This window comes from Crocodylus porosus, unplaced genomic scaffold, assembly GCF_001723895.1.
Source record: "Crocodylus porosus isolate Cpor-Errol unplaced genomic scaffold, CroPor_comp1, whole genome shotgun sequence".
NCBI classification, from domain to species: domain Eukaryota; kingdom Metazoa; phylum Chordata; order Crocodylia; family Crocodylidae; genus Crocodylus; species Crocodylus porosus.
This window is the reverse complement of record NW_017728947.1, coordinates 7,636,473-7,649,582: the sequence shown is the minus strand read 5'-3', so window position 1 is coordinate 7,649,582 and position 13,110 is coordinate 7,636,473. Positions and strand designations below refer to the sequence as shown.

General features: G+C 42.2%; 1 protein-coding gene across 2 annotated transcripts in view; it reads right to left on the bottom strand.

Moving 5' to 3' along the window:
* Positions 1-13,110, bottom strand: part of TSG101 (tumor susceptibility 101) — a 69,448-nt gene that overhangs the window by 49,816 nt on the left and 6,522 nt on the right. For both annotated transcript variants that reach the window (XM_019551747.1, XM_019551748.1), the window contains exons 2-5: positions 11,783-11,867; positions 8,380-8,445; positions 5,799-5,962; positions 2,818-2,944 (exon numbers count right to left, since the gene is read on the bottom strand). In XM_019551747.1, the coding sequence (XP_019407292.1) occupies positions 2,818-2,944; positions 5,799-5,962; positions 8,380-8,445; positions 11,783-11,867 (442 nt within the window). The remainder of the gene's footprint in view (positions 1-2,817; positions 2,945-5,798; positions 5,963-8,379; positions 8,446-11,782; positions 11,868-13,110) is intronic.

The following is a 13,110-nucleotide window of genomic DNA, read 5'->3' as shown; positions in this document are numbered from 1 at the left end:
GTGCATCCACAGGTGCTAGGATCTGGAACCAACTTCCAAGGGAAGTGGTGCTGGCTCCTACCCTGGGGATCTTTAAGAAGAGGCTTGATGCCTACCTGGCTGGAGTCATCTGAGCCCAGTTTTTCTCTTGCTCAGACCGGGGGGAGGGTCGTCGGACTTGAAGATCTACATGGTCCCTTCTGATCCTACTTCTATGATTCTATGAATTTATTTTATAAATTGTGTGTAGGTGCTTGTACACCTAGTAGTGCTAATATTGCAAGGCACATTGTAGCACCTGTAAAAAATATCTCACAGCACCCTGGTTGAGAATCACTGATTTAATCTCATCATTACATGATTTAGAAGATGGGTCTGAATGTACAGTTAAGTAAATCTGTATGTTACACCAAACTGTGTGGGGTAATAGACCCTTTGGAAGATAGGATCAGGATTCCAAATTATCTGGGCACTCTTATTTCAGACTATTTCTCCCATTTGATCAAATTCAGTAAGAAAAAATGCAAAGAACACTCAGGATAGAATAATCACATGCACAAATACATATTGGGAAATAACTAGCTGAACTGCAGGATTGCAGAAAAGGACCTGGAATAACGGTCACAAGCTGGCAGAGGGTAGGTTTAGGTTAGATATCAGGAGGCGCTACTTCACTGTCAGGGCGGCTAGGACTAGATGATCTGCTCAGGTCCCTTCCGACCCTAGAAACTATGAAACTATGAAACCTGGGGATTATAGTGGACCACAAGATGAATGAGTCAACAGTATGCTGCATGCAAGCCATAGAAAGTGATTCTTTCAGTCTGTTCAGCACTGACATAGGCTCAAATTCACTTTGTGCAGTCTGGGGTACAACACATCAAGAAATACCTGGACAAACTAGAAAGAGTTCAGCAGACAGCAACAAAAAGTATCAGAAATCTAGAAAATATGAATTACAAAGAAAGATTGGATGAGCAGGGATTATTTAGTCTAGAAAAGAAAAGACTGAAGATATCAAATTTCTCCTCAAATACCAGAAAGGTTCTATAAGAAGGATAGCACTCAACTGTTTTGTGTCCACAGGGACAAGACAACCGTCTTAAATTGAAAGAAGGGAAATTTAGGCTGGATATTAGGAAGAACATTGCAACTATGAGTGTGCCTAAGCAATGCAACAGAAAGAGCTTATGGAATCTCCAGCACTGGAAGTTTTTAAACACAGGTTGGATAATATTTGGTTTGACTGGCTTAAATAGCTATGACCTGCTTTGAACAGAGGCCTGAAAGTCCCTTCCAACCCTATTTTTCCTGTTTCTGTAACAGTCCACATCCTGGTGTTAGGAAAGGACTCTAAGCCTATTAACTCTTTCTAAAAAAAAAAGAACAAAACAAAAACAAACCAAACAAACAAACAGAAAAACAAACACAAAGTTTTTTTTCCCCTCCACTTAAAGACAAAGGGCAAATTGTTAACCACATACTTAATAACTATGCTAACTAGTTACTGACACTAACTCCAGCAGAATTACCAGGAAACAAGCAGACACTTCTACCATTCACATCTCACTGCCATGACCTGTAACAACAAACTGAGGGATCACTGATCTCGTGTTCCACCCTTTATGCTCTGGGTTGTGGAGACTAGACTGCAAGGACACTGAGAATCCATGTGCAGTCCCAGTGGATGCTGCTGTCTCAACACGATCTTGTGCACATGGGGTGGGGGACAAATGCACAGTAAGCAGCTGTGGGAGGTAGCAAATGAAATATTCGTCAACTTCAGTTCTGTATAGCTCTGTAACCTACCACCCCCAGAAATACGAACATTGTTTCCTATTTATAAAAAAGTTACGGATATTTTTAATACATTCTATTCCTTTCCCCATACAAAGAAATTTAACATATTATGTTGTTTCTACAGTCTCCATTTCTTCTAGTTCTGCTGCCTCTCTTTGGTGTTTGTCTTTCAAAAAAATAACTTTCCTCCAACCCCAAAACCAAATGTATGGCTGGAGGTAGTGTCTTCTGGAAGTTATGAAAACTACTGCTTCAGTTGCTCACAGCAAAAAAAAAAATCACTAAGCTATAATGTGTACAACATGCTATTTCCATAGAAACTATGTACATGCATTCCTACCTCCAAACCAATTCTAAGTATATAGGACTAAATTTGACCATGAATTCTCACATTACCAGGTAAGACTCCTAATCTATTTGTCTCCTTCCCTTGCCTTCTGGCTCAATTCTCCTTTACCTGATCTACTCTAGTATTTCCCAGCTATGCACAAGTCTCTTCCAGGTCAATCAAATATTATTCGTATCTACACCACCCTTCATGTAGAGTGTCCTCTTCCCTCAGAAAAAAAATAAAGAAAATAATACAACTAGACATAAGACTACAAAAGGAAGACAAAAGATGATTACTTTGCAGGGGAAAGCGAACAAAGAGATCTGAAAAATAAGACACTTGCAAAATTGAATCAGCAATTAGGAGACACCTAACAGGAAAAGGATACATGCACCATAATTTTGAAACAAAGTATCTTAGGAAGGTTGCAATAAAGATTATTTTATTTTGATAAATACAGTGTGATTAAAGTATAAATAAAGTTGTTAGAAGAAGCAGGTTTAGATGCATACGTATTATTAATACAAATATTACTAGTATGATGCCTCTCAGCAAACTGAAGTACAGCAGAAACCAGGCCAAACTTCAACACACAGCGACAAGAAACAGAACAAAATATGCTGCCTAAATATTGCATAAAACAGAAAAAATACTTAAGAAAATAAGCTAACATTATTTGCAAATATATAGCTCAGCATATCACTTGCCATTTGGTGGTCCTGTTGGCTGGTATGGTGGATAGGACGCCGAAATGGTAGGCCGGGAAAAGACGGGAGGTTCCTCTCCGAATACCACAATCATAACTTGAATCAATTCTAACAAGTCTGACTGGGGCTATAAATTAAACAGATCAAAAGCTGTTGATACTTTCAAATAAAGAGAGAGCTCAGTTAGCTATTAATGACTCACTACACCTCAGCTACCACAGATCAGCTGAACATTTTTTCCTATTTATTTGCCCAATCTGGTAGATTCTAATTCCGCTAGCTTTTGTTATTAGCACAATGTTCTAGAATAAAATAGTAACATGTGGGTGGGATAATGCTGATGAAGGAAACTCTGAACAATATGTGGCTTTACATTAATTTGAATGTTACAATAATCAGAGTGTTAAAACTTTTGTGGTATATCATATAATTTTTAAAAGGCAAAGCAGTTTTTAGCCAAGAAAGCTAAATGTAAGTAGTCAGGCACTCCAAAACCAAGCAACAGACAGTTTTGCTCAGAAGAAAATGACCTGCAGGCCACTAGTGCCTGGGGCATAAGCTACCCCACAGCATTGCTTGCACCAACTAGTTCCAGTTATATTTTGAATTCTATAACCTCTACCTTTTTCTTGCATGACGTGAATTTCTACATACATCGCTTAATTGCTGTTAACATAAAGCAAGACAAAAGTTGCTACTGGAGTAATGGCTTCTTATACTGAGTAACTTGATTAGCAAGGCAATTATATTCTCATTTGAGGCTCAAACTTCAAATCCAATTACATGTAAAATCTGAAAGTATGAATAGCTGAAATCGTATCTAACTCCTGAAAGCATGTATAGCTTTGCTGTGATGACATCATAAAAGACACTATTTAGTTGTTAGAGCACAGTGAAAAAAGTTTCATTATCTTCTCCAATAAGAGAGATGAGGATTCTTAGGATGATATCTTTGATTGGACCAACTCCTCAGTTAGGACAGAGTTAGACTAGGTCTTGAATGCAAGATATTTTTCAGCAGGTCTGGATGACCTATTCTATCATGGCTACATCAGCACTCTTACACTTCCCTAGTGAGTACAGGATACCAAATAGGAGAGATGATGCTTATGAAATAACAGAAGTGTGAGCACAGATGTTCAGAACTCCTAGGTTTTGACTTCACTCTTACAAAGAAAGCCGAAATCTTCAGCCTCTGTTATTGCTCTTAAATTCAAAACGACAGACAGTTTGAAAGTACTTAACAATCTAGGTCAATAGAACAGAGTAGGGGGAAGAAGAGAGTAGAACTAGATGGCCTCTTGGGATCCCCTCCAGCCCTATATTTCTACAACTCTCTCCTTTTCAACAGACTTTGTTTTGAAACATTTGGACTGTTTCACATTTGATCATCAAAGATACATTTTACTTATAGCACCATAATTCTGCCCTGCAGACATCCCTAAAAATTTATTTTCTTCAAATAAATACTCCCCTCGCTAAAGATCAACATCCTATGTATTTTCTATCAGAAAAAGAAACCAAAAAATAGGATTCCCCTTTTGAATCCACAAATGCTGTATTGCTTCATCAACCAAAAGAGTTGGTCACTGCTAAGTGGGCAACAGAAAAAAATTAAAAGTTCAGTATATCCCTTTAAGATCGTCATGGGGTGAGGTCCCTAGACACGGCCAAGATGACCCTATGACTGTACCAACTTCACCCTGCAGGCGCCTTCTAGTCTTGCCTGCCACACTTTGTTGGTTAAGATAGTAGATAGGGAGGCTGCCCTCAAGTTGCTACAGTCACTGTCCTGATGGACCCCACTAAACCCTGAGGGATTTTAGACCCTTTGCTGGGTCCCATTTTAAGCAGGTGCCTCATGAGACACCCCAAGCCTTATGGGCTAGATGCATGGCACTAAAACTGCCCCTTTACTACACCCCATGCCTTGCAGATGGTATTTAGATGTTGTCTCTAGAGATGAGACCTCAGTTTAGTTCAACCTCTTGTTGTCACCGGACTCTTAGCCTCAGTAACCGTGCCCTCTGACACTAGGGTTTCCTCACCCACTGTTGCTGCGCCCTCTGGTGCTGGGGCTCTGCATGGTAGTGTGCTCCAATGAGGCCTCCTCCTCCCCAGTAGCCTCAGCTCCGTCCACCGAATTAAACAACAACAAAAATGAGCCCCTGGGCTATAACCTAACAATAATAACACCAATGACACTAAAGGCCACACTCTGCCCCTTTAAGAGTTTCTCCCTCAGCAATGTGTGCCTCCTAGCCCCAGGCACTCGAGGAGCTCCTAGAGCAGGGGTAGGCAACCCCTGGCACAGGTGCCAGAGCATGGTGTGCAGAAGTATTTTGCTTGGCATATGCACCTTGGCAGAAGGCAGGGAAGGAGCTGGGGCTGCACTGCCACAACAAGGATTGAGCCCTTTGCAGCTCCCCCACCATCTGCCCCAGCACTCCAACATCTTACAAGCCGACATTGCAGGTGTTTTCAGCACTGTGTCCAAAAACATTGCTGACACCTGTCCTAGAGCCTGTTAGTCTCACCACCAGCCGGACAGGCAGTCAAGCATCTCCAAGGAGCTTTTAGGTCTGAACGCCTTCCCCTGTGACTGCTGCCAGAGAACTGACCACCTCCAGCCACCGCCCTGGGGCTTATATGTGCCCAGGGCCCCGTCTTCTTCCAGTTAGCTAACCAGGTTTCAGGGGCAGGCTAATTCCCTCATTTGCCTGCTGCCTGGGCACCCTGTAGCTGTAGGGGTTCTGTCTGGCCCCTAGGGCCCTCTCTCGAGGCAGTTTCTGCCCCTAAAGGAGCAGGCATACCTTAGATAGTAAAAACGACATCGATTCACACAGCACTCCTTGGTGAAAAAAGGCATGGCTGTTTTACTTCTAAGAGGCAAAAGAACATTCATTTCCTGTTAAGAAAACCGATATCACATTCTGAAGTAATTCAGGACTAGTTGGTCTGAAGAAATTACTTTGACTTACATGTTTCCATTCATGTAGATAAGGAAGGTATATCTTTCCATTTGCATCAACATGCTTTCCAGTTTTAATTGTCATTGAACTAGTGGGTTTAACAAAACAGATTGGAGGATTGAAAGGGTATGTGTCCAGCAGCCACAGGCATATTGGGATATTGTATGTGTTACCTATAGAAGAATTACAAAAAAATTATTTATTCTTCATCTTCAGCCCTCATGCTGACTTCAGATTTTCAAAAGACTACTAAAATTAGTCAGAAATAAATCAATTAAGTATCTTAACACCATCTAATTAATGCATGCAACATTTGAATCATACTGCAATGTGAGGACAAAATTAAACTGAAGTCTACCAAATATATAGTTAGTGAGAAGCCTCTGCTTTTCCTGGAAGAGCTATGATTCTCACACCCCTTAAGCCTTACTTTAGGAATAAAATTAACCTACAAGAAGGTATTTTTATAGCTACTGTCTACCACAATGTGGGATGCCGAGTCCTTATTTCAGAACTATTCTTAGCCTTTATCGTATGTTGTTTGCAACCCTCTTTTACCTGGCTGCCAAGCTTGAAAAGTAAAAGCCAGTTTAAAAAAAAAGTTGTCAAGTAGTGATCCTTCAACTGGTGAGCAGTGGAAGTCCCACATAACTCACAAAGGCACATGCAGAGATCAATCAGCCTCCCAATAGTCTTACGGTGCCAGGCAGCAGCATGTTGAAACATCATATTGTCCACTATATGCTACCTACCAAAAGGAGAAGCAATTAAGCTGCCTTAGAACAGTCCTGCTGAGAAACAGGACCAATTACCTTGGGGAAAAAATGCTGCCTAAATGCACCTATACAGATTCTGTTCCAAAGCTAGCTTGTATGTCCCTACAGCACACCTGACAAGGAGACTGCAAGGGAGGCCAGCTGCACACCTACAGGCTGTGGAGGGGTTGGAGGTGAACTAGGGTAACAAAAAGTTTGAGAACTGGTGGTAACAGCAACAAAGTGGTGAAGTAAAATGTTACATCCCCCTATCTGGGGCTCTACCCCTAGAATAGCTAAGACAAACAGCTCATACACTACACTAGAACACTATTCTACAGCAAACAACAACAAAGCTATTTTAAAATACTAATTATTAGGGCTGTCAATTCATCGCAGTTATGCAATTAAGGCAAAACAAATTAATGCATTAAGTTTTTTTTTTAACTGTGCTAAATCATACACATCATTTTGACCAGGGAAGTGGATCAGCCAGAACCCATGTGCACAACCCCAACCCTGGCCCATCCCTTGCCTGCTCCAGATGCACCTGCCCACACTGAGCAGCAATGGCTGGGCAGAAGATGCTACTCACCACAGGGGAAAAGCCCCCCTCCCTCCCCACCCCACCGCTGCCAGGGCCTTCTTGCTGCAGCCACCCAGAGCCCATGTCCCTGGGCTGCCCTATGGTTCCTCTCTGCTGCTGTCACTGCCACCTCCAGGCCACTCACCAGGGCAGTGCTGGCAGTGCAGAGGAGCTGCAGGGCAGCCGGGGCACAGGCTCTGGGTGGCTACAGCAAGAAGGGCTCCAGGCTGTTTGGTGCGGGGTGGAAGTGGGGTCCCGACTACTGTTTCATTGCACAATTAAAATTGCAATAAATTGCGACTATTTGTTTTTAAATCTTGCAATTAATTGTGATTAATTTTTTTTAATTGTTTGTCACCCCTACTAACTATGAAACAATGAGGTGTTTCAAAGGTCCCCAGCAGATGTTATATTTGTCATGCATTATACGAGAGTATTGCGCAACAAATCCTAATATGCCAACTGGCTGCATGTTAAAATTATTGTGGGATATTTCCATAACTCTGAGAAGATGTGTTCAACAACCAACTCCTTTGGAGCCAGTCTGCCATTTTTAATTCAGGGAGAAACTGATTTAGTGTCTGGCACGCTATTATTTGTCACATAATTCTCAGACAGACTACACAACAAATGTAACATCTGCCACAGGCCAAAGAAAACAGTGATTATTGCCTTCTAAACTAGTGGTGCCCAAACTTGTTGGCCCATGGGCCAGATGAGCAGTGCTAGGTCTGTAGGCCTGCTGGATCCAGCCTGTGGGCCCAATGCAGCCATGTGGTGCTGGCCATTCTGAGGCCTAATGCAGCTCCTCCCCAGCTGGGCCATTTCTAGGTGGCTGCACTGGGCTCCAGCTTGATCCCACCACGCAGGAATTGGGTCAGATCCCTGCACGTGCGAGCAACGAGGCCAGGTCCAATCCAGCCATGTGGGACTTGGAAATGTGGTGGCGGGGGAGTGGTGACAGCATTAACTGCCACTAGACCCACACTGCTGAGTTTCTGGACCTCTGGGGAGAGCCACGGACCAGATTACATGGCCAGGTTGAGTACCCGTAGGTCTTTTGAAATATTTGCAAACAAAGCAAAGATGCAATGCCAGAGTTTCACTTTCCCATTTCGGTAGGCAGGGGTGATGCAACGGGCTGAATAAGCAAAAGGTCCACCCTTACAGATCTTTAAATCAGTTGATGATAGGTGGAGAGCTGCATGAAAAAAACCCACTCATCTCTACACCCCTAAATGATGCTCACCTCTATAAGGCACAGGAATGGTTCCAGAGAGGCTCATCAACTCCCGAGATGACCCATCATTAAAAACTAAATGGGAAAGAAGACCATTAGAGAACTTTGCTGTGTTATCTTGTGTTCCAGTTACATAACTCTATTTCAGACCGTGTACTTGGAAAGATAGTTATGCTGCTATTAGAAAGTCCTTCCTTTTACATTACTATTATACACATATTGATTGGCAAATACTTTTTCACAGTTAAGTAATGTGTTTTGAGAGACAGAGAAGATATGTTACACTATCCAACAATTCCTTTATCAATATAAAACTGCACCTGCACACAAGGTCCTAGGTGTAAGATGATACGACTATGCAACTGTGGACAGACATCTAAGGCTAAAAAACAGGCATAGAGTTTACCCTGGGCCTGACTGTCCTGGGCAGCCCTTTCACACATGCATCTTGAATGGCAATTAACTAGAATTAATTAATTCCCTGTTGTCCCAGGGAAAGTGTTATTTGGTACTTCACAGGTATTTATGGGACAATGGGCTTGTAAATCTGTAGGATCCCAGAATAAAAGGTTTTCTCCCAATGTCTGTTTTAGCCTAACCTGTTGTTTAAAATATAATTCTCTACTTCATATAGTTGTAAAGATGGAATATGTACATGTACTCAACATAAAAACCAACAGGGCATTTCAAATTTATGGCCAGTATACACTTATTTTTATACCCAGCAAGATAGTCATCTTATTGATATACTAAAGTACTATGTCATTCATGAATTGCTGCCACAATTTAAGCTTAACCCACAACCTGAGTAGACACCCTAACTACAAATGAATCTTCTACTGATTTGTCCTGCCCAGCTTTCCAACTTTTACACTGAGGAAGACTATTTTTCAGCTTAGCAGACCTCATTGCCAAGATGTGTCTTCATCATAAGCCTAGATTTTCCTTTTTCTTATTTTTCATTTAATCACTTCTAGCAATACATCAGTGTAGCTCACCATGCAAATACTACTTTTAGGTGCTAATGACTTACAAAGATCTGCAGGCTTTGCCTTTAATTACAGTATAATATGCATTTTGTTAATATTTCCTAGAAAATTAATCTTTTCGGGCCCCCCAAATGTTTTCTTACTTCTTTTAACTCTATCAAATGTGAATTACCCTTCTGGAAATGTTTTCCTTAAAACTGATTACAATTAACTTTATGGATGCAGTCTCATCTGGGGCAGTCTAGAAAGGAATAGCTACCTCCATCCTGCAGGACCCTTTTCTTTAAATGCATAGTTCAAAAACTGCACTGACATTTTATGCATCCTATGGCAATGCAGAATCACTTCTGATCGCTAGACAATATTCTGCTCTTGGTCCCTTTTTCATTTTTATCCAGTCTTTGCTCAAGTGGTTCCTCACTTAAAATCTTCAACAAACATATTAACTAAGCTCAAACTTTAACTCAAACCCTAAAAATACCTCTAGACATGTCTTGCACATAATACACTGAAATGTGCTGATACCTTTTAAAAATGACTAGTGGCAGTTCAACACTGTTTGACTAGTCAATTAAAATTAAATTTCTATATGCACATTACAAGAACTCTCAAACAGCCTTGCTATACTCCAGAATAATTGATTTTTTTTAGCCCTAAAAGAGTGTAGTGCAGATTCACTGTTAACAAGATCACTCTTTTGACTAATTTATTGTTCTTTATAAATAAATATGAGAAAATATTTACTATAGTTCAGCTCAATTTGTGATCTTCTAATAGCTTCCAAAGTAAGAGTTACTACTGAATAGTATACCACATAAGTCTCATATACCAGGCTGAAACAAAATTGCTATAAGAAAGGTCATGAGCAGGGATCCTGAATTTCTCTGTTTAAAAATCACAAATTCTCTGATAAACCCCATTTGATTTTGGGGGTTTTATTTATCATGGAAAAATCAGAGCTCCCCCTGCCCCCTTTGCTCACCAGGATACAGGTCCAGGCCCCTCTCTACCCACCCACAGCCTCCCTGGCCTGGCTGGTGCCTTGCGCTCCCCACCCACAGCCTCCCTATCCCCCCAGGCCTGCCAGAGAGGTTCCCCAGCTACCAGAGTTATAGGGCCAGGGACCCAGGTCTGCAGCCCCCTGCCCACAAGCTGCCAGGTGGCAGGTCCACCCTTACAAATCTTTAAGACCTCCTGCAGGCAGGAGGTGGCAGCTGCTGTGGTGGAGTAGAGCTCAGCTCCCCGTCCCCACAGGCAGCACAGCTGGAGCAGAGCCCTTGGGTGCAGGGGACAGGAGCTCCCTGCCCAGCTGCCTTCTCCTTGGGGCCTCCTGGGCCCAGTGGGTGGGACCTAGCACAGTAGGGCAGAGCGGGGCCAGACGGGGAAGCTCATTGCAGGCACCAGGAGCTCCACACCACCATGGCAAGGTGCCCCCTGCTTGCTGCTGCCAGGCAGGCAGGGGTGTTTTGGCAGGGCAGTACAGGGCTTGCAGCAGCAATATGTTTCCCTGTTCAGCTGCACTCTGCCCTGCCACACCAGGTCCCATCTGCTGGGCTGTAGAGGCAACCCAAAACAAAACCTCAGGGTTGGGGGGGAAGGGGAGGAGAGGCAGCTGAGCGGGAAGCCTGAGACCACAGCCTACCCCCGTCCCCACCCTGTGCACACATCTGGTGTATGTGCCTTCTCTGCACCCCTCCAGCCCTACCCCACTCCCCTGGACAAGCAGCCTGCAGCTCTGCCATGCTCTCCACTGGGGCCCTGTGGCTACACACTCCAGCCCCGGGCCCCAAACTCCAAACACCACCCGGGCTGAGCAGCAGCCCCAGCTCTACCCAACTTCCTTCATCCCTATGAGGGCTTCAATCCCTGCCACCATCCCCACCACACTGACCTGGGGGAGCTGCTCTCCAGGCTTCCAGAGTCATGTGCTCCTGCTCCCCCCAGCCCCTTGCAGGCTGGAACTCTGCCAGCCTAAAGAAAGCTCTTTGCAAAAATGGAAAATCTGTGTGTTTCTCTGATAAAATGGAAAATCCGTGTTTTTCTTGGTTAAAAGCAAACATCCTCGTTTCCCATTTTTTAATGAGAAATAGAAAACCTGGATCCCTGTTCATGAATCATCCATACTCAAGAGTGGGTGAATTCCTACATAAATTCCTTTTTGAATACATTTTCTCTACTGACACTTTTTCCAAAAGTACTTCTGTCACAGGACTTTAAAGAACAGATCTTTAAATTTTGTTTCAGTCCTTAGTTTTTCTGTGACAACTGAATGCTGAACAGTCAAAAATTATTTTATTATGAGACATTAGCCAATTGAATTTTAGAACTATCAAACTTTAAAGATAAGATAAATAACATACAAATGCACTATATAGCTAAATCAGCAACAACAAATTAAATATTCTTCTTAACCACAAACTCACCATATGCATCCATTACCGGTTTGAGGTCTTTGTACTGGGTAATAACACCGACGGTTTCTTGCACTGTTAGGTCTCTGTACTTGTACTGAAAAAGAAAAATATTAAATTTCTTTAAGATCAACAACCCTAAGGCTTTGCTTTGGGTTGCCTTGTTTTTCTTGTGGAAAGCCAAGCATGTAAGATTTTATATTTACAAGGCTCTATACAAATGATATAACTTGGGGCTCATCTGTGTTTTTTCTGATGAACTCCACATACAAACATTTATTTTTGCAACAACAGTGCACAACCACCCTTTGGTTTAGTCTACTTTCTAAAATTAACAAAGTGCTCTTGTTCCAGCATAAGTGTACACACATTGAAAGATTCAGCAACAGCAATTGTAATGCAGATTAAGAGGGTATGAATGAAAGCACATTTCAAGTAGACACAGATCCAAAACAGTCTGAATATCAGCACAGTTAATCTTCAATTAAAGATACCATCTTTCTAGCTTGTAAAAATAGTTAAAGTAATTTTAAGAATAAAGTTAAGGACTAGTTGTGAATTGCAACAGCAAAACAGTAGGATCAACCCTATCATATTGGAAACAATAAAAATGGAATCCAATTTGTTTTACTACATGTAATAACCATGAATTTAAAATGTTTTCAGCACTTATTCCCATAAATCCATTCTGTTTCTACTAAAAAAAGACAAGAATAAGAGGGGAAAAAAGTGAAAGATCCTCAAAAGCTAGAAACCATACTGATGCTAGCGAAATCTTTGTTTACAGAAGTATCTCTGAGCCAGCATAACGATTTCTTAAAACTTTCCTTATATAAAACTGCAAATCAATTGTAACCTGTAATACAGGGGCACCCAACCTGCAGCACATCTGCCACAAATGACATAGGGAGCCTCTATATAGGGCATATGGCAAACAAGGGAGGAAACAGGGAGCCCAGCAGCAGATCAGGAAGGAAACAGAAAACAGAAGAGCAGATCAGGCAAGAAAGGGGGATTGAAGTGGCACTCAGGGAGTATCTAAGGCTAATTTGCAGCCCACCTACCAAAAAAGGTTGGTCTCTCACTGCAGTAAAGTATGTCAGTGCAGTTTACGTGTGACACATGGCTAAAAAGTGCATTTACTGAGTCAAAAGTAACCACACTCACAATTACTACTGGGATAGGACCTGCTCCCAGCAGCTATAATAATATGTGCATATACTGAAGCTCAATAGCAGAAGATAGTGCTGTGAGGGTCACCTGGTACATCCTACTTTCTCGCCCCCTTGAACTTGGGAAAAGAGAGCAAGATGTGCAATCAGGGCTGGAGTACATGGATC